This window comes from Heterocephalus glaber, unplaced genomic scaffold (genome assembly GCF_053883595.1).
Source record: "Heterocephalus glaber isolate CG9 unplaced genomic scaffold, H.glaber_assembly_v1.0 deba00001719, whole genome shotgun sequence".
NCBI lineage: Eukaryota > Metazoa > Chordata > Mammalia > Rodentia > Bathyergidae > Heterocephalus > Heterocephalus glaber.
Window position 1 is genome coordinate 6,314,970 of NW_028258432.1, and position 21,467 is coordinate 6,336,436.

Here is a 21,467-nt window from a genome sequence, read left to right on the forward strand (position 1 = left end):
GGCGGGTCGCCCTCTCTGACAGGGACATTGCCTTGTGGTTGGAGAATGGGTGTGACTAAGCGTCCGTGCAGCACTTTTAGCAGCGAGTGCATCTTTCGTGCAGACGAAGGGAAGGTGACAGGCTGGCTCCGCCAGAGAGGATTCACTGTGGGGCTAACATAAAATCTTCAGGAGACTGGCTGGCGCGTGGGGTAACCACAGAAACAGTAAGGCGTGCGGGTCCACGGCTGGGTTGGCGAGACTACTACATTTGGGCGATCAGGAAGCCACTCTCTCCCGCGCTGTTTGCCTCTCTGTGACTAAGAACAATCCAAGCAACCTAGAAATCCCGGGGCGAGAGCGCGTCCCTGGGGCTCGCAGTGGCCCTCGGCCGGGTGGGGGTTAGGTGTCCTTTGGCTTCGCGCCCCTCGATTGCCCTGCCCAACGGTCTCCACCGTCCGCCCCGCGCCCCGCCCGCCGGTCCAGTCCCGTCCCGGTCCCGGTCCCGGTCCCGGTCCCCGGGGCTCCGAGGCCGGGAGGGGCGGGGGGCGGAGCCTGCCTCCGGGGCGCGGCGTCTCGGGGCCCAGGTGCCCGGGGCCCTGCCGCGCCGCGCATCCTCCCGCCTGCAGCTGATTTCTTTGTGTTTTGTTTTCTGCCCCGCGCCTGTCTCTGCCGCAGGACCCGTTCGTTCTTCTGCGGGCTACAAGAAGGCAGAGGATGAGATGTCCCGGGCCACGTCTGTTGGAGACCAGCTGGAGGCACCGGCCCGCACCATTTACCTCAACCAACTGCATCTCAACAAATTCCGCGACAACCAGATCAGGTAGGAGAGGCCGGCGGCAGAGGAGTCCTCGCTGGCCCGGGCTCGCTTCCCCGCGGGCAGCCTCGCCGCGCCCCTGAGCGGCCTCGCTACGCCCGCTTCCTCCACGCCCAGCGCCGTGTTCACCCACCCGGAGCCCCGCGCTCCACGCCCGCGCGTCCACCGCCTCATAGAGCACAGCCGCTGCCGCCCTCCCCTTTGCATTTGGGCTCTGCCCAGCCTGTGTGTGGGCCCCCAGGAGGTTTTTAGTCTACTGTCACCCGTGAAAGTCTTTTCATCCCTGGGGCTGCCTTCCAGGAATCCCCCTCCGTCTCGTTTGAATCTGATGGATGTGTCTTAGTTTGCAGACCAGAATGTGGGGAAGTACTTTACAAGGGAGTCCCACGGGCCGTCAGGACCCCACAGCCAGTCCTTAGTGGCATTCGCAAGAAGGTCTTTATTTGCTAGGAAACTTTGCCCACAGTTAGCGGATAGATTGAGGTGAGGCAACATGTAAGTATCTGTACTAATCTGGCTGCAGTGTCAGATGCCTTAACGGTGGCAGTTTTAGTGAATCTGTAAGGCCGCATGAAGTAGGCATTATTTCTTCCAGATCAGGAAACGGCAGTTAGAGATGCTAAATAATGTACCCATGGGCACATAGCTACTAAATGGCAAAACTGGAAATCGAACCCGCCCATCTGACTAGCAAGCCAAGTCTGCTGAACAAAGCTAGTTTTTTGTTTTTGTTTTTTGCATGGATTTTAGTACATTTTCAAATTTCATCAGACTTTCAGGTTTAGACAGTTTTATGCCTGAGAGTGACAGTGTAGCTCTGTGAGCTGCAGAGTATACCACACTCAGGTCCAGAGAACCTCAGTGATTGATGAGGTTGCATAGGGATTACTGACAAACCTGAATTCCAGCACAGTGTACTCTCTTGAATATTTTGGCTAAAGCCTTGTAGTTGTTATGTCTAAGTATCCCACTACTGTGTAGCACTTGTACTGGCTGCTGAGCTTGACATTTTTGTTTAGAAAGGTCTGACTACTGGGCAGTATTGTAGCTTGATAGCTTCTCGGCATTTTGGCTAAGATCAAGTGTAGTATTGTAGCTTGAAAAGATTTGAGATAGAATGACAGCATGTTACATGGAAGTAATGCTTTCAGATTAAAGGGATGCTATCTTGTGTTAGCCTTATTTTGGGTTTGAAGAGTGACCATTGAACATATTCTATACTTCAGAACTGCGTCGTGGAAGACTAGCTGGGTCCTCAATCTAGAATGAGTGGGTTTGTTTTAAGACACTGAGCATTAACCACAATGAATTACTGCTTTACAAATGAAGGTGGCTCTCTTCAAAAAGACAGGTAACAAATGTTGGCAAGGATATAGGGAAATTGAAGCTCTCATACCCTGCTGGTGGGAATAAAAATGATACAACTGCTTTGGAAGGCAGTATGGACTTCTCTAAAGACTCAGTGTAAAGTTATATGACCCAGCAATTTCACTCCTAGATACATTTAACAAGAAAAATGAAAACATACGTCCATATGTCCACACAAAAACTTGTACATAAATGTCCATAGCAACATTATTTATAATGATTGTGGACACAATCAAAATGTCCATCAACTGATAAATGAATAAAGTTTTGTATGTCCATACAAGGGAGTATTATTTGGCTATGAAAAGGAACGAAATACACATACTACAGTCCAGATGAACTTTGAAAACATTGTGCTAAATCAAAGAAGCCAGTTATAAACAGTATCTCACTGCATGAGTGTATTTAAATGAAATGCCCCAAAGAGGCAAATCTGTAGAGACATAAGGTAGATTAGCAGTTCCTAGGGCTGGGAAAGGAGGAAGAGATTGGAGGATTCAATATTAATGTACTTGGGCTTTCATTTGGGGGTGATGGCTGTTCCAATCTGTCAATATGTACTTAAAGCCATTTGGAATCCAGCACTGCTAATCCAGTTCCAGTTCCTTACACATTCTCATATGTTCCCATTGAATTACTTTTAAAAAGGTAAAGATTATTTTTAAAAAGATAAATACTGTGTAAGGATATGGAATTGAAGAGTTACTTTTCTTTTTAAACTTTGATGTGTTTTTAAAAAGTCTTTTTGTTTAGTTCCCATTGATTCCTTTAGTTTTGGTATACAACTGTGCTGGCTTAAAGCTGAGAGAATGAAATAAAGTCTTGGTTTTGTCTACATAGTTTCCATGGAATGTGAAGATTTTTAAGAGCTTTGGCAGTGAGGCTTCAGTACCTGTTCTGTAATCAAGAGTGAAAGATGACTTTTGAGACTTATTTCATTATTGCCAGATTCTAAGTGGCTGCTTGGACAATTTCATTTGTGCTTTTTTTTTTAAAGGCGGACAGGTAGGAGTAGTATGGGAATGAACAGTGAGTTGTTAGCAGTAAAATAAGCATATACTAACTATTCAGTTTAAAGCCTTGTATAAGTATGTAATTGAATTCACTAAAATATATCATGTTAAATACTAAAGTTTATACACTTTCTGACTTCATGGCTTACATTGTGAGTATAAGTTTCTGAATACACTGCGTGCAGGAGGTAAGAAATTACAATGTGGCCTCTGAGGTTCTATTGAGTATTTGATTCACTTTTAATGTGTGTTTAAGTGGGAATCACTAATGGTTAAGAGTGCCCTTTAGTTCATTAGGAATCAATTACAAAGCCTCTTAAGCATTAGAGTTTAAGGATTTTACAGAACATTGAGCCGTAGTAGTTAAGTACTTCAATGATTCTGAAATCCAGTTTTATTTGAAATACTTACTTTTTAAAAAATAACATTTTTTATTTTGACCATGAATGTTTGCTAAAAGTTGATAAAGCTATTAAAGGGAATATTTTCCTAAAAAAGAATTTATGAAGGATTTCTCTTTTTCAAAGATAATTTTCCATAAGAAAAGTTTTTTTTTTTCTTTACTGGCAGGGAGGGTTTATCTAAGTTTGTTTGCATATATATACATATAGGTATGTGCGTCTATGTATATATACACATATATATGTATACACACATTTTTTATTTATTAATTTTATTTTTTTTTGTACAGGGGATCAAACTCGGGTCTTTGCCTTTGCGCAGCAGGCAGCGAAACCACTGAGCTAAATCCCGGGCGCACATTTTTTACTTTCATACTTTGTTTTGTACTGCTGGGGATTGAACCCAGGACATGTATGTTGAGTATGTATTCTAACACCAAGCCACACCCCCACCTGTGCTTGCTTGTAAATTAAACTTTTGGGGAAGAAAGGACCTTGTAGGACAGCTTGTAGATCACACTAGCCTATTAAACCCAGAGTGTCTGATTTATTTAGATTATGTACACTTTAGGAGGCCTTAAGAACTCTTCAGAATAGACGTCTCTCATTCACTTCCCCCACCTCAAGTCCTTTCTGGCTTGGAACCTTACAGTCTTGCAAGTTGCCCTATGCCTGTGTTTTGACCACAGGACAGGGCCAGGGATGGGAGTTTGATGTTGAGGAAGGTTGTTGTTGGGCACTGTGGGGAGGAAGAGTGTGGGCAGCAGGACAAGAATTTCAGGATCCAGAGTTAACAGGTGGAACTGGTGTCATTTAACGAAGAGGCTGGGCCTTGGGAAGGGCCTGCAGACAGAGGTGCACAGGTGGCCTTTGGGATTGACTGACCCTTGGAGCCCCCAGAGAAGTGTGCTACGTGGGAGCTCTGAACTCTCAGCAATGTCTTGAATTTCTGGGAGGGCCTATGCCACATCTGCATTTGTCTCTTCAACCCTTGGTCTTACTCTTGACACTGCAAGGAACACCAGGGTCTGATCCGAGTCCTCATGGTACATTTACTGAAGTTTTCCATTATGGAAGCCTATTAATTTACATTGTCATAATGGTGAGAATTATGAAGTTTTTTACTCCTAGACAGTGATTCTTCAGGGTCCTAAGTGTGAAGACAGTAAGTTTCTTCACTTTCTAGAAATGAATAATAATTCCAGTGTTCATATATGTATGTAGGATTATGTCTGTGTCCACCTAACAAGATTCCATTTTTCTGAAGTGTACAGTCTTGTCTCCTTTTAAGTGCTTAAGTGTATAATTCAGCCATCTAAAGTTACAATTCAGTGGCTTTTAGTATACTCAGAGTTGTGTAACCATCACCAGATTCAGTTTTGGAATATTTTTGTCACCTTGTGAAGAAACCCCACCCCTGTATCATGTTCCTAATTTTGCTTCCCCTCAGATCTAAGCAACAGCTGATCTACTCCATATCTCTCTACATGACATTTCATATGCACAGCATCATATCTTTTTGTGTTTTAAGTTGAAAATATTAAATTTAATTGTGAATCTTTAAATTTTGTATATTTAAATTTTGAAAAATATTTAAACTTAAAATACTTCCCCCCTCCCAGGAAATATCTTGAAATGATTTACTGATTGAAGAAATAATCGATATTTATGTCATCATGATCAGATTATGTATTCTTTCTATGAGATTATCAGTGTATTTGAAGTAGTGAATTTCAAAGCTGTAAGGGATTTTCTTTCATGTTTGAAATGAGATCTTTAAAGCATGTTAGAAATGTTTCTAGATACTCAGTCTTGAATGACTCATTCAACTCAGGTGGGCGTTTTAGCTAGCAAAAATCTTCATTAAAGCAATAGCTTGTGCTCTGTCAGGTTACTGCATTTCTTCGGGTTGATTTGTCTCAGGAAAATTGCTTTATATAAATATTTTTTTGGCTTTGCCAAGGTAAGTTTAAAATAGGATATTACCTTTGTAGAAAAGGGGATGGAGCGCCGTGTGATAGGCTTGTATAGGATCATTGTTTTATACAGGTTAAACATCCTCAACCTGAAAATTCCAAATCTGCAGTGCTCCAAAATCCTCATTTTTGAGGTCTGACATGATACCACGAGTGGAAAATTTCACATCTGTCCTTATTTAGTAAGTCACAGGTAATATTGTATGAAATTGCCTTCAGGTCAAGGTGTATATGAAACAAATAAATTATATGTTTATTTTGGGTTTCATCTCTGGGATCTCTCATTGCACGTATGCAGACATTCCAATGTATTAAAATAAAGAGGAAAAACAAACGAAATCTGAAATACTTCTTGTCCTAACCATTTGGATAAGAGATACTCAACTTGTCCTATTATACTGGGATCTTAATATCTGAAGAATGAAGAGAACAAAATAATCCTCAATAGCCAGTTTGTTTATGGCTAGTGGGTATAGATGATACGTACTAGATTCAGTGTCATCAAGTATTGTTAAGATGAGTCTCCTCAAAGTTTTTTTAAAGCTGTAGAATTTAGATAGGATCTAGTCTTAATGGATAAGCTGTTTATAATAAAAAAAACAATACTAAGATCCTAGTAAGAATAATTTTTTTTTGATTCACAAAAAGATCATTGTCTTACAAAGCAGAGTTTATTTGTCTCAGCTTTGAGACAGTGGTCCTTGGAATTTGACAAAGGTAAAAGTATTCCTTGTGCACAGTAATTGCTGATGCTGAAAGCATTCTATCTTCCTACCTTCAGACAGCCTCAAGATTTCCCTTGGGTATATGCTATTTTTACTCTAGAGGCCTATACACTCTGTCATCTCCAAACTAGGCACCGTATTTTCAGAACTTGAATGTCACGATTGATCATGAGTCCTTATTTTGTACATACCAGCAACAGTTCATGTCATAGAAAAATTGTATAATTAGAAGAGTTACCTGGTTTACACCCTTGAACAGGCTTTTGAACCATCTTGCAGGTGAAAAAAATTGAAATTGAGGGACCCTTATATAATGTATTTCAGGTAACGGTTGAATGTGTGAGCTTTCTTGAACTGTATTTTTAGAAACAGAAAAGCATGTCAGCCTTGGGCTAGTTTTGTATTTGATGTTTCTAAGGAAACAGCACATGCCTGAGAGAATAGACTTTCACAGTGGATTTTCTTAGCAGGTTGACCCCAGTGTGGGTGAATAGTGGAGTTTGAATTTGACCAAAGAAACATTCCCATTCCCATTTTTACAAATAGGTAAAGGCGCATCTGGTTTGATTTTGTAATTTCATCAGTAACTTATTTTCCGGTCTTAACTCTTCAAATTCTATGAACTCTTATTGTTTTCTGTGAACTTGGGGCATTTCTAGTTTTTACTGAATTAAGCATCAAGTACTAATTAGTGAGATAGAAATAAAAGTTAACCAGAATTGGAGTAGACTAAAGAGGCATGGCAACTAAATGCACATGAATCCCTGCAGCAAATCCCAGAAAAGGAAAATTATATTGGTGGAAAGACTGGTAGTTCCTGAATAAAGTCTGTACTGTAAGTATACAACTTTCTCAAGATAAAAATAAATTCTAAAATTAACCAGAAGAACCTGGGGGGATAGGAAATAAATGCCAAACTTTTGTATATCTGTTGGATACATATTGGTAAATGTTTGTTTGTTTCCTTAGAAATGAAGTGAACTCCAAGGGATGGTGGTCAAAAAAAAGGATCAAAGTCTTCTTATGATTTTCACGCTAAGTAGATAGGACAGTACTGGGTCCTGGTGTCAAAGAACCTTCTCTGTGCTCACTAATAACACTAAGAATTTGTTTACCTGACATCTGATCTAGTTGTACAGAAGTTTAAAGAGTCACTAGCAATGTGGACTGGAGAGAATTGATTTTGCTCAGTTTGGTCCTTGCAGCTTCTGGATCATTATCTAGAAAGTAACATTGAAGTGTTTGTCCTCCTACTTATGGCTGACTTACTCAACAGACAGCAAAGACTTACTCAGAAGTAGCAATGAGCAATCCTTTCAAGAGGGACAATGCTTAGAGAGAACAAAAGGAGAGGTCCAGTCATTGTTGCTATGCAGGGATGTTTTTACAAAGCAATTTCCTGAAATCCACGAGGTTGGTGTTAATCATTTAAATGCTGACCCATTCTTTTCTGTTAAAGGAAAGTCAGCTCTTCAAAACCTCAATCACAGGTTTTTAATTACTCTTCCATTTTATAGTAATTGCAGTAAAAGTGATTTGAAGTTGACTTTGGGATACTGTTGCCCATTGTGATGCGTTCTTCTGTGTATCTTCAACACTTTTTTTATATATATCGTCACTAGAAAGGTTCCTGGAGAGATTGGTAGGTTTCAGTTTCCAGGCCTTCTGAAGGTTTGATAATTTTAATTTATGAAGTACACCAACAGCAGACAGATTCAGAGGGGGACAAGACTGTAACAAATTTATTTGTGTGCAGAAAGATGAGGGGCACAGGTGGCTGAACCTTATATACAGCTAAACAAAGGGTGAGGTTTCTGGACTTGCAGGGAAAGAGCTGATGCAGTGGTGGAAGCTTAAAGAGAGGAGGCGTTCAGGATGGAGGGGTTGCTTTGCGATCCAGGTGAAGTGTCTTGGGTTACAGCTCCCTTGGTCATCTCTGTTTGAGTCGGGTCAGACCTCCAGCCTATTTTTTCCTGTGAAAAGATCTTTCCAATGCAGAAAGGGAGTACCAGAAAAGCTTATTTATATCTGCTCACTGTTTCTTTCACTAATGTAGTTTTTCTTTAGGGCACCATAGGGCAGCCTCTCAGAGTTGCTCCTGTTTGCAGTTCTCAGGATAGCCATCTGTATTATGCCCAAGAAATGTACTTTAGGGACCTACACTTTGGGATTCTGCACTGTCATACAAGTTCTCTGTGTCAGTGATCTCCAAACTTTATGGATCTCACGCTTCCTCAGTAAAACTTTTTATAAACCTTTTATGTGGGCATTTAAATATCTTTAGACAGGTACTATCATGTTTAGTTATTATCTCAAAATTCATTATGTGTTTACCAAGATCCCATTTGAGCATTGTGGATGTAAATACTTACTGTTAACAATCTTGGTTAGTTTGAATACTTTTGGCTGACTTATCAGGTTTGATTAAAATTTCCTTATGTTTAGCTTAGTAAAATGGTTTTAAGAACCTTTTATTAGAAATGGAAAGGACAGTTTTGCTGTTTGTAAAAATTTGTTTATAATTGTAGAATTAGTATAATTTTTAGTGTGGTTTCATTTTATGATTCTTAAGCTACTTCTTTTTTGGAAGGGTTAGTTTAGTTGAAATAAAAGTAGTCCATAAATCCACCTATCTGGGACACACAACCTGCAGCCTGAAGTAGTCATAATGAGCAGACAGAAAGACAGGGGAGGGTACTGCTGTTATCTGCATTGGTCAGCCAAGGATACCACAGCAAAGTGCCATAGATAGAGATTTATTTTCTGACAGTTCTCGAGTCTAGCAGTTCAAGATTAGGTTGAAGGCCAGCATGGTTGGTTTCTGGTGAGGCAAAGAGAAAGAGAAGAGACAGAGAAACAGAAACAGGGACAGATGGATGGGTGGAGGGGAGAGGAAGAGAAGAGAAGAGACAGAGGGGAGAGGAGAGGAGAGGAGGGCAGGGGAGGGGAGGGGAGGGGAGGGGAGAGGAAGGAGAAGGAAGAGAGGAGAGAGAGGAGAACCTTTTTGAATTCATCTAGTCCTCCCTATCTCCCAAACATTCCAGCTCCAAACACCATCACCTTGAGGGCTTGGGGCTTCAACATATGAACTGTGGAGCATAGAGCTCACTCGTAGCACACCACACACACTGTCACCCTCCAACTGGGGAGTTTCTCTTTCAGCCACATTACATAAAACCATGTTGGGGCACCAAAGACAAGCTATTCAGTAAGTGTTACTAAAGCTTAATTTTTTTGAGTGTGTTACTGGGCCCCAGGCCAGTGGCCTGAATCTGGAGGACCAAAAGTTGGTCAGCTACTCACATCTGAAGTAAGACAGAAAAGAAGAAGGAAAAAGGGATTTATTCAGTTTGACCAAACCAGGAAGGCAACTTGTCTTCCTTCCCCTGAACTCACAGATGTGGTACTTATAGGAGGGACAATTTGTGTGGAACAAAAGCTAAGAAATATACATAGGTAGATTCAGCCTGGCTGTGGGCAGAGGATTATGTCACAATCCTGTTTTTTGGGGGGTTGTGCAGCACCTTTCTGGCACGAGGGACCTGGGCTTTGGGGGCAGGAAGACTTGGGGCTGGGTGGCCTGTGGGCGGGTTTGAAAGCTGCAGGCTAAGTCAGTCTGCAAGCTAAGGTGGGGAGAGGTGAGGTGGGTGTAGTAGCCAAGTGTCTGCCATTCCAGGAAAGATGTGGAAGAAGGAGGGAGGGCAGAGGATGTGGTGAGGAAAGCTACCCATCTGAGATGGGTCAGCTGTAGCCATCAGAAGATTTTACAGAGGCAAGTGACAAAGTGATCCTTGGGTTAGATGCTGTTCTTGCCTTGGAGAACCATAAAGCTGTAGCCTTAATGGAGGAGGAAGAGTCTCTGGGGTGGTCAGAGGGGGTTGTGAGGTGACAGGGGAATAGACTAATGTGTATCCCAGGGTTCCGGTTTTAATGACTGGGGAAGGCAGTGACACTGTTTCTCTTGATGTGAGTTTCATTTTATTTGGAACTGCTTTGCACAGCGGTTCTGGGGCAAGATGACTAACTTCAAAACAGAAAAACCCCTCTCACTGGGAATCAGATGCACACCAGGTGATCCCTGTCATCACAGCCCTCTCGTGTCTTTCCTCCAGCAGGGTGGGGGTGGCACTTCGATGGAGAGACACCCTACCTTTTCCCTGCTTCTAGATATGTTTGATGCCAGGACACTCCACTTAGTAAATAGGAACTGGAGTAACAGTATACCTCGTAGCTTAGTAAGTAGACCAGTAAGTAAGTAGAAAGCAGTGTGCCTGCAACCAGTGTGCAGCTTTGGTTGTACTATGTGAGAGTGTTTGGTGGTTACTCATCCGCACTAGTCATTGCTAGAAAGGTACTGCTACCATTCATGTTGCTCACTGTCTTAAACTTTGATAACCCAAACAATCAATTGATAAAAGCAAAGCAAAGTGGGTTTGAGTATTACTCTGAGCAAGGTATGGAGGTTGCTTAGCAAATAAACATGGAGGCTAAAGAATAACATGGTAAAGTATGGCTGTGGAGGTATTTTAAATATGTATATAAAGATATGTGGGGGGCTCAAGTGAGGATTATTATTCAGTCATGAAGTTGGTTCCTCCTTTTGTTGTACCTAGAGAACAAAAGTTGCATACAAGTTCTGGTTAAATTCACTGTTACCTCCTTCTGCAACCAAATGTAAACCAAGATTCTGTACCATAGAGTGGTTACAATCTTAAATTCCATCCACATGAGCAACTATAATTTTATTGAGTTGTGAATATCAAGTCTCTATCTTTCTATCTTCTTTTTTTTCCTCTTCCTTATTTGGACTATTCGATTTTTGGCCACTTGCATTTTGTTTGGAATATTTCTAATGACCTTGGAATTGTTCATAATATTTAATTTGAATATGCAGTTGGGATTCAGTGGTATAAAGGAATATTCTTTAAATTGTTGTGTAAAATTACATTTTAATGTTTATTTCAGTAAAAGGTAGAAGTTTCGAAAATATTATCAGCTAGCGTATGAAACTGTTCCCAAGCTCTTAAAATTTTGGAGCTCTTTAAAACAGTAAGATTATTTGCTGAGCAGGATCATAATTACTTCCCTAGTATTCTGTCTTTGTTAGAAGGACCTCATATTAATTTTTAATATTACCTTTACAAATTGGAGTTCATTAATCATTCTAGTGTCAGTGTACCAGAGTAAATTAGATTATCTCATAGAATGAAGATGCTGAGGGGAGGCAGAAACAGTAACTTCTCTCAGTATCATCATTCTGGCTGCCAGGTGCTATACACTTTGATCACCACACCTATTTTAGGGTTTTGTTTGGTATTTAAGCTTAGGCATTCCAGGAGAGGTAATTGTTTTCTTTTGTTGGAGTTGGGGATTGAACCTAAGGTCTTGCCCATGCTAAGCAAGTGTTCTGCCACTGAGCCACATCCTGAGCCCACAAGAGAAGTAAGTAGAGTCATATAGGATGGGGGGGGGGGGAGAGAGAGAAAAGGAAAATGGAGAACTATATTTATTCTCTCCATGGAGGTCTTGATATAGGTTAGCTAAATTTATGAGCCAAACATTGTAGATATTATAAAGTCAAGAAACTTCAAAGCAAAAATATACCATAAGGGAATTTACTTTCCATAAGGGAATCTACTGATAGCTTTGCCAACCTGCCCTACCCTATGTTGTATAAATGTGTGTGTTCATATGCACACACTGCTATTCTTACTTAATGCTTATAATCCATGTGGCCCATACATGAACATCAGTCTCTATGGGGAGCATTTTAATTCTAGGCCATGGTTAGCTGGTGTTCCAAGTTCTTCCTTAACACTGAAGCTCCCAGTGATTCCCAGATGTTGGTTCTAAGTTGTGGCCTCTACTTGAAAAGTAGCAGTGGCTCATAATCAATCATGCCCATTTTTAGTCACTATAACAAAATATTCATTCTATTATCACTTTTAACTAGTGTTTAGGAATTGTCATGCTCGCTTAATGGTTAGTGAAACAGTCTCAGACTCGTTTGTAGAGTAACTTTTCCTGTCACCCTTGGGAGCAGATGTTGGTTCCTCACACAATAGGTCTTTGTATTGCATCCTTGGGCAAGAGTGAACTTTCTTATTTCAGCAAGTTAATGGATGATGTCTTAAGTTACATTGCTACTATTCTTCAATGAAAAAAAATTTTTTTGTATGGGGAATCAAACTCAGGCCCTCATGCTTGACAGGCAGGCACTGTACCACTGAGCTATATCCCCTGCCTTTCAATGAAAATTTTAATGAGGGTTGAAAAATACTTTTAGCTTCTTGCCCTTAAAATTGTACCCCTAACCTTCAAAATTCTGTGTTAATATGTGTGAACTTTGAGGAAAAGTGGCAGGGCTGGAGATGACTGTCACCTAGTGATGGTCATCATATGTTCCATTTCACTGTCATAGGAAGATGGATTTCTAGTTTCATGGTCCACTTGCTAGTATTTTCTTTGGATGGTTCGTGGGAGCAATGAAGTGTTGCAAAACATTGTTTTTTAATCACATGTCCTACACTCTTACTAGACATAAGAAGCTATTTTCAATACAGTGCTGGTGTTTGCTATTGGTCCAAATAAGTGTTTTATAGACATAAGCCTGGGATATTTAAGGAGTTTGGATAGTGGATTGCTTTATAAGAAAATTAACTGAGTTTAATTTAAAATTACAGTCTTCTTATATAAGTAACTTGAAAATATTAATTTAACATTCTTAATAGCTAAGGATGTTTTCTCACATATCAGTTGAAGGTATGTTGATTATGCATCTTTTTTTTTTACTATTCTGCTATGGTACATCATGAATTTTGATGTTTAGAGATACTATTGTTAGAAAAATGAATACAGTAAGCATATCTGGCCTTCTAAGCAAACTTGAATGCTGTTTAATTTTTGAAATATATTGAGTATTTTAAAATGAGGACAGCATAATCGTGGGTCCCCATATACTTGTGGTATAATAATGTTTATAACAGTATGACTAAAGCTGTGGTTGGTTTCTGCAGAAGTAATAGATCTATGTAGTAGCTTCTAAGATGTATCCTCTGCTTATTACAGCTTTATTTTTGTTTCTTTTTTGAAATGTTTATTAGCACATGTTTCCAGTATATAATGATTACGTGTTCATGGGGAGCTGGTACACAATACATCTTCATTCATTTTTACTTCTGCTTCCCTTCCCTTCCCTCCCCTCTCCCCTCCCTCTATCACTTGGTCCCCTTTCCCAATTGCTAAAGATCTATCAGGTAGTCACTGATCCAAGAGTGAACAATTTTGTCTCTAAAATTTGCTGAGGATTATGTTTTCTGTAAAATTATGAAATGCGATTTTGCAGGATCTTTGTAAAATGTTACCAGTCCTCTGCTGCCTGTCTCTTGGTCTTGGGCATGTTTGCACTCCAAGGCTGTGACGTACCTCTTTTCCTGTTGCACACACAGAAAGCCAGTCTGGTTGGTGATTCCATGTAAGGTATTTTAATTGTTACCTTACATTGCATAACAAAAATCGAGGTGCCTTCCGGTCTGGAGCAGGGCTGTGATTGCTGTTTGAAACTCCCCCTCCCTGTGGTTTATTTTTATGTGGCCCTCTTGGGTTGTCATTCCCATCTTATGGTGCATATTCACAGAATTATGGTGAAGATTAAATAAGTTAACATGAACAAAGCACTTTCACCAGTACTAGCCCAGTGCGTTATAGATTTTGATATTTCCCTTGTTTGCATTTTTTATTGTGTTTGAGAATAACCCTCCTACCAGTCTTGGTACACACCATTTGAGGTTTCAAAAACAAGCAAGTTTTGTGTTGTATTGATAGAGATTAAAAGGTAATGTGCTAGTTGAGTAGGATGAGTGTATTCAAGGAATGAACAAGAAACATTTTCTTAATGCAGTGAGCTGATTTGGAAGATTATTTCTAGCATTTGCCTGAGGTTATCAAAGAGAACCTGAAGTTAAATTATTAAGTATGTAATGGAAAAACTTGCAGGGTAAAATTTTTTTTTTAATAGTCCGAGGGGGTGATTAGATATACTACAAAGGGCAGAGCTAGGGTGTAGCTCAGTGGTAGAGTATTTGCCTAGAATATGTAAGGTCCAAGGGTTAATCCCTAGCACCATTACACCAGCATCGGCAGCAACAAAAGAGGACTAAAACACTGTGTAAGTCTGGGCTCTGCTAGGGTTGCCATTTCCACAATCTCTCTGAGCTCTGATTTCCTTGTTAGTTGAACAGGAGGCATGCTTCCCTTGTAGGCTTGTTGCGAAACTAAATGAGATTATAAATGTGGAAAGGTCTAGGATATAATACGCCACAGAAATTGTATTTTTCATCATGTGTGACAGTTAGATAGGCTTATTGTTCTGTTTGCTTCTTTCTAAATATGATAGAATACACATAGCATAAAATTTACTATCTTAATCATTTCTAAGTATACGTTCACTAATAGTTAAGTGTATTTATATCATGGGGCAATCTCCAGAAACCTTTCATTTTGCAAAACTGAAACTCTACTTCTGCCTGTTAAACAACATTCCCCACCCCACCCTCAGCACTTGGAGCCACCAATCCTTCTGTCCCTGTGTACCTGACTAGGCTAGGTCCCTCATATGACAGTCTTACTGCTCTTTGTAATAATGATACTCTACCATTGTAAAGATCACATGATCACTTTTTAATGGTGCCTCTGTCTCTTTTTCTGTGTTTTGTATTGCATCTGCTGTGTTTAATAATAGATACCTAGAAAGAAAATTCTGACACCAAGCCCCCACCCCCGCCATGTTTGGTTGGCTTCACTGTTCTTCTCTTCTCCTAGGATCCATCAGGACCAGGATGGGGACTTTGAGTGCTGAGGAAGAAATGTGGTGGGTTTGGAGATGGAATTGTGAACCAGATGTGCTTTTGGTTGAGTGGATCTCTTTTCTGTTCAGTCTCTAAAGTCTTGAATTATTAGGGACCCCTGCTTCTACACCGCTTCCCTTCCTTCTTCTCCATGCTGATGCTTATCATTCCAGAACAGCTACAAGGCCACTCCTGTTCTGTCCCAGGCTAGCCGTTTCACCTCGCAAGTTCTTTCTCTTCCTGTGTTCTGGCTTCAGCCTTTGATCACACTACTCTCCCTGGAATGCTCTCTCTTCCCTCTGAAATCTTTCCTTCTGGGGAGCCTGCTCTTGTGAGGCTCAGGTCACATCTCCCTCTGTGCTCCACAGTGCTTCACATACTGTTCTGATGAGGAATTTAGCAGGTTGTGCCACGTCTATTTTCACGTGTCTCTGGCTTTCCTGCTCCTAGAGTCTTTGAAGACAAAGTCTTTTTCTCTTTGCATCTTCCCCAGCATGGGGCACAGTTCCTGGCCAATGGGAAGTACAAACTCTGAAACTCTTTGCCAAAGGATTCTGTTCTATAGGCCAATGTCAGAATTGTACAAAAAATAGGAATTGGCTTAATGATACGGGATGACAGGATCTTCTGGCCTGGAGATGACAGAAAGGAGACTGGGCCAAATATTGCAAGTGTACCCACCCTTTACAATCAGAGCTTTATCAGTGGTTGGGGGGGGGATGGAGGAAGGCGCTTCATCTTAATTTGGGCTTCAGCTGACAGGAATGAGCATTGGTTGAAAGAGGGACCAAGCTGCTCTCAGAGCAAAGAGAACAGTAGGTTTTTAGTAATACTCCGGGGTACAGTCTGGTCGTTCCTACCGGCCAGGAGCACAGTTCCAAGAAATGTTTCTTCTTGTGACAGGATTGGGCCACTAGGTAGCTGTGGTCAGTCTATCCTTTTATTATTATTATTATTATTTGAGACAAGGTCTTGCTGTGTAGTTCAGGCTGGCCTTGAACTTACAGTGATCCTCCTGCCTCACCCTCCTCAGTTCTGGGATTACAGGTGGCAACCACCATGCCCAGTTCCACCTGTCCTAAAATCTCTTGAATTTTCATGTGGCTGGCACCATTATCCTACACAAAACATCCCCACCTATGGGCCTAGGACTTGGAATAGGGCTGAAGGATTTCAGGTGCTTCAATTTTTGTGGCTGCTAAAGAAACACAAGGGTGGGGTTGGAAGAGGAGAAAAGGCAAATATACCAGTATACAGGAGCTAGGCCAACTTAACCCCTGTGTTATAATCTTGACAAAATGTTTTTAAATGATCAACAGCTCTGTGCAGAGCTGAGTAGAATCTGATCCAAGGATTGAGACAGCAAAAGAACCAGACAAAATATGAAGACAGGGATGCCAAGTTTTTTTATCCTGTTTTAGTCACCCATCAGACATCTGCAGGCCCAAATGAAAAAACTGTTTTCATAAAAGCAGCCTTTAGATCCCTAGGAAGTAACTAAGGCAACTGTTATTGTCACCCTCATGTCAGAGGTGTTGTCTGCAGCAGAGCTAGAGGGAGACTGATAATGTATTGCCCAGCTGTGTGGCTTTCAAAATTGGTGATTTTTAAATTGACTAATAGCAGGTGAAGCTAAAGAGCTTATTTAGGCTTTTCCTTCTTAACAATTTCTCATCTCATGCAAATATTCTGCTTCTGTGGCTTTATCAGGGCCTTACTGAACAAAGTAGAACCCCCACAGTAATGTGCAGTTACCTGAGCCTCAGAAACTGACATTATGCTTTGGCTTTGATGTTATGCTTTTGTATAAGCTACTCCTAAACAAAGGCCACTGAGGTAAATTCTTTTAATGTCAATTCTTCAGACTTAACAGATTGATGTCTACACTCAAATGAAGGTTTCTTTGGGATTTAATGCAAAAGCTGGCATCCATACACCATTTATATCATTTGAGGCTTAAATTTGTTCATTCAACAAATTTATTTTTAAAACCTAGTATATATCAGTACACACCAAGGACTGATGTGGGGGACACCACGGTAGAAGAACAAGGCCTTTCTTGACCTTTGTGGCTCCAGTCTTGCTGTTTAGCTTTTTGGACAGGTTGAGAGAGGAAGATGGCATAAGAACACATGGGTTGGAGGATCCATTTTTATAGTTAAGTTTTTTGCCCCCCTTTTCTGTTCTGCTCTTTGGCCCAGGTCTTCAGCTTCTTAAAAACAGGAGGTAGCTATGGGAGAGAGAGAGAGATTCAGAGGAGCCTTCCAACTATATGGGTCCTGCTGTTCTTTACACTTTAATTCTCATGGTGCTTTCTTTTTCTTGGGGACCAAACCATACAGACCAGAACTCAGGGTTCTCATGTCCAAACCTCAGTCCTCAAGGAGCCATCAGAAACCAGACAGCACCACTCCCACTGAGTGTCCCTACTGCACAGATGAGAAAATACACCGGAGGGCTGGGGATTTAGCTCAGTGGCACTGTGCCTGCCTTGCAAGCACAAGGTCCTGAGTTCAATTCCCCGGGACCAAAAAAACCTGAAAACCAACCAAACAAAAAAAGAAAATGCACTAGAAAAAGTTACACATGTCACCCAAATTCCCCGAAGTACAAAGGACATGCAAGGTGTAGGAGAGCCACCCACCCAACGCACAAATGAAAAGAGGGTGTAAACCATAATGCCCACTGAAGTCCATCTGCTTCTTATTGTTCCCATGCACCAGCAAGCCTTTGTGATGTCAGCAATAAAATACCAGGTGAAAAACTCATCAATTAGACTAAATCCTCAATGACTGCTATGATTACTACTTAGTATTGAAGATTACATATAATGTGTACATATAAAATATATACACACATTTTGCTTTAATTGAGCACATTTAGTTTCTTTCAAGTGATCACTGCATCCTCTGCGTAAGCCAGTTAGGACGTCCTAGGTACCCTATGACCTAAGTGCCCAGAATGGTGCTGTATGTGTGCCTTTTGAGAGCAGGGTTCAAAGAGATGGGGCTGGTTGAGATCTCACTCTGGGCCAACTGCTCTGTCTCCACAAGTCCCTCGATGCTACAGATTTCTGAGTTTAAACAGCAGGTATAAAATAGTGACTGCAGATCTGTGAACATGAAAAAAATAGAACTCGATTTATTTCAATTCTATTATTAATATTATTATTACTTGCAGTTCTGGGGCTTGACCCAGGGCCTCACACATGCTAGGCAAGAATTCTATCACTCAACTACACTACCAACTCAAGTCTGTTGGTTTATATATCACTTGGAGATTTCTCTGTGGAAAATTTGAAACATGGAAGCAGTATGCCCTGAGGGGTGCCATGTTCTGTTTGGTGATTGCAGACTTCAGTGTACATAAAAGTTCACTAGATTTAATAACTTTCTGGACATTGAAATTTATTGATAATTATTGGAATTAATATGAGAAAAGGAAAAAATGGAAACAAAGTCTTTGTAAATAGGGAGGGATGGAGGGTTGAAGGGAGGGCAGGGGAATGGGGAAAAAATAAGAACCAAGAGATTATGTGAAGGTGCAAATTTCCAATGATGAATGTCATTATATTGCATACCTAAAATGTACCAATAAAATTAACTTATTAAGAAAAGAAATCTATTGATAATTATTTATTGTTCTAAACATGAATACAACCATGAACATAAAATGTACGACTTGTGGTGTGATTTAATAGCTGTTCAAATTATACCTTTTGCAGACATGTTGGTTTTGTTACCTGACAGCTATCGACATAAATATTCTATCAGCCTGAAGCCAAAGATTGAAATTGAAACTGTTACATGGATATGAAAAATATTGAGTAAATAGTTGTGGTTTTCTTTTATTATAAAATGATAATTTTTGATTTTCTTACTGGCACAATCAGATACAATTTAATAAAGTTTTTTTTTGTGCTAAGGATTGAACACAGGTCTTCATGTATGCTAGGGAAGCACTCTGTCACTAAGCTATACTTCAGCTCTAATAAAGATTATTTTTACTCTTTCCTTTTTGCTGAATTTTATCTGTCTTTCATAATTATTCCTAAAAGAATTTTTGTCTCATAGAGCAGGGAAACTGTTAAAAAAAATAATAGGTAGGTCACTACCCACAGCCAATTACTGTGGAGCTCCGTTCTGAATTGTCACCTGCTGGTCTAATCATTGAGCATATGTCTTTCTGTAGTTGTGACACTTTTTCTTTCAAGGCCTGAGTTCCTCCTATGTGAGATAAAGGTGCAAATTAGGTTTTTTAAGGGCTCTCCCAGTTCTGAAATCCTGTGTTTAAGTGGCCCCTAAGCCACAATCTAACAGTGATAAAGGTGTTTGCATTTACCTGCTGCTCAGGAATTGCGATGACCCCTATTCCTGCTGGTCTGTGGCAGGGGGACCCTTTCGGGTTTTCCTTGGGTTTCTCTTGCCACTTGGGAAAGTGAGGAAGTGGTCTGTGGATCTGGATGTCTATCCCCTATTGCTTCCTGCCTGAAGCTAGGAGTGAGGGACTTATTCCAGGCTTCCTTTTGCACTTGGAACGAAGGTGCATTCTCTGTAGGCTCTGAAGTTCATTTGTTCAGACTTTTTAATTGTGTTTTTTGAGTCTATATTTTTAGCCTATCCAGTTAGTCTATTGGATACTAGAATTAGTCAGTTACGACTTTTTCAGCCATTTAACTCATGTATTTTGCTTTACATGTTTTTCTATAAATCAAAATTTACATTCATATAAAATTTAGTTTTATATAAAATAAAATCACAATGGTGATACTATAGTTATAATTTTTATTCTTGCCGTATGCATATCCATTACCTTGGCCTCAAGCTTGATTTCAATGTTAATTTTTTTTTTTTTTTTTTTGGTACCGGGGATGGAACTCGGGACCTTGTGCTTGCGAGGCAGGTGCCAGAACCACTGAGCTAAATCCCCAGCCCCCAGTGTTAATGTTTTAGCTTTTGGTTTCTTTTTGTTGATGTTTGTGTTATATGGCTTTGCTCCTAAGTTTGTTTTTAAATTTTGGACTTGAATAACAAGATCTAAACAGAGAACCATTTTCATTCCATAGGAGTACTTCAGCCTGTAACTTTGATGGTGTGTTCTTTTGTTTTATGCTTCTTTGCCTTTTTTCTAGACTCTGGCTTTGTTGATAAAACTGGGATTACTAAGAAAGGGAGGGGTGCTGGAGGTGATGATACATCGACTAGTTCTGGTGACATCAACTTGGGTAGTGGGACACTTCGGTATGTGCATTCAGGTGGGTTAGATGTAATCGTGGGCCACATAATGTTGTTGTAGCCAATGATGGACTTTAGGGTTCACATGAGCTTGTAAAGAGCTGAAAAAGTTTTGTTGCCTAGAGACATAACAACCATCCTGACATCTAGGGCAATGCACTCCTCACGTGTTTGTGGTGGTGCTTGTGTAAACAAACTTCCTGCACTGCCAGTTGTGTAAATGCATGATGCTTAACATTTATCACACATGGGCAAGGGAGCTGTCCAAGGTTTATAGCACAAAGGACAGAGGTGAGTCCAGAAACCACATGTATTAATGCATGTTAGAGGTCCCAATTAGTATTGCCACGTTGAACAATATACTTTTGTCTTTTGATACTTGACAAAAAGCAACTGTGCTTTTGCTGTGTATTTGCTGTAGTATACTTTTTATTGTCATTTTAGAGTGTACTCCTTTATTTATAAAAATATGTACTTTAAACAGTGTTATGTCAGGAATAGCTTCATAAATCTCACATATACTGCATGTCTTTTTTTTTTTTTTACTGCATATCTTGATTGAATCCTTTTCTCTTGTTCTTGATTAAGTGTTGTGTTGATTTGTTCATCATGGCCCTCCCTAGGAACAATAGGATATACTATGAATGTATATACCACCTAGCCTACCTGTGCAGGAGGCTGCGCCTTCTAGGCTGTGTAAGTATACTTAATGGTGTTTGCACAATGACAAAAGTGCCTAATGGTGCATTTCTCAGAAGGTATCCCCATGGTTAAATGATGCGTGACTGTGTATTAGTCCATATAGAGGTTGTGATATGGTGCAAGGCTGGGGTTGGATTTGATGTCCACTTGATGAGCTCACTTGTGGCCATTTGAGCCATGGGTGGAAAAGATGGTTTGGCACATTGAATAAAGTCCAAAGGAAGAACCTCAGGGATGATCCCTGTTTAAAGATCATGAAAAGGGGCCCGGAAGGGAGATTGCAAAGGAGCCATCATAAGTGAGGGTACCGACCAGGAAAGGCAGGCTGTGGGAAATTATTTGTGGAGGGGAGTGGTAAACAGTATCAGATGCAGACAGAAATCCTTCATTCAGGAAGCTGGATCAC

At 40.5% G+C, this 21,467-nt stretch overlaps 1 protein-coding gene across 12 annotated transcripts in view; it reads left to right on the plus strand.

Moving 5' to 3' along the window:
* Positions 1-21,467, plus strand: part of Atp8a2 (ATPase phospholipid transporting 8A2) — a 641,036-nt gene that overhangs the window by 87,564 nt on the left and 532,005 nt on the right. For 11 of the 12 annotated variants that reach the window (XR_015446599.1, XR_015446600.1, XR_015446601.1 and 8 more), the window contains one exon: positions 658-802. Coding sequence is in view for 9 of the 12 variants with exons in the window: in XM_087199397.1 (XP_087055523.1) it covers positions 658-802 (145 nt within the window). In the remaining 3 variants the exon portion in view is untranslated. Of the gene's footprint in view, positions 1-92; positions 207-657; positions 803-21,467 lie in introns of those variants that run through there. The other variant, XM_087199400.1, reaches the window with a different exon arrangement.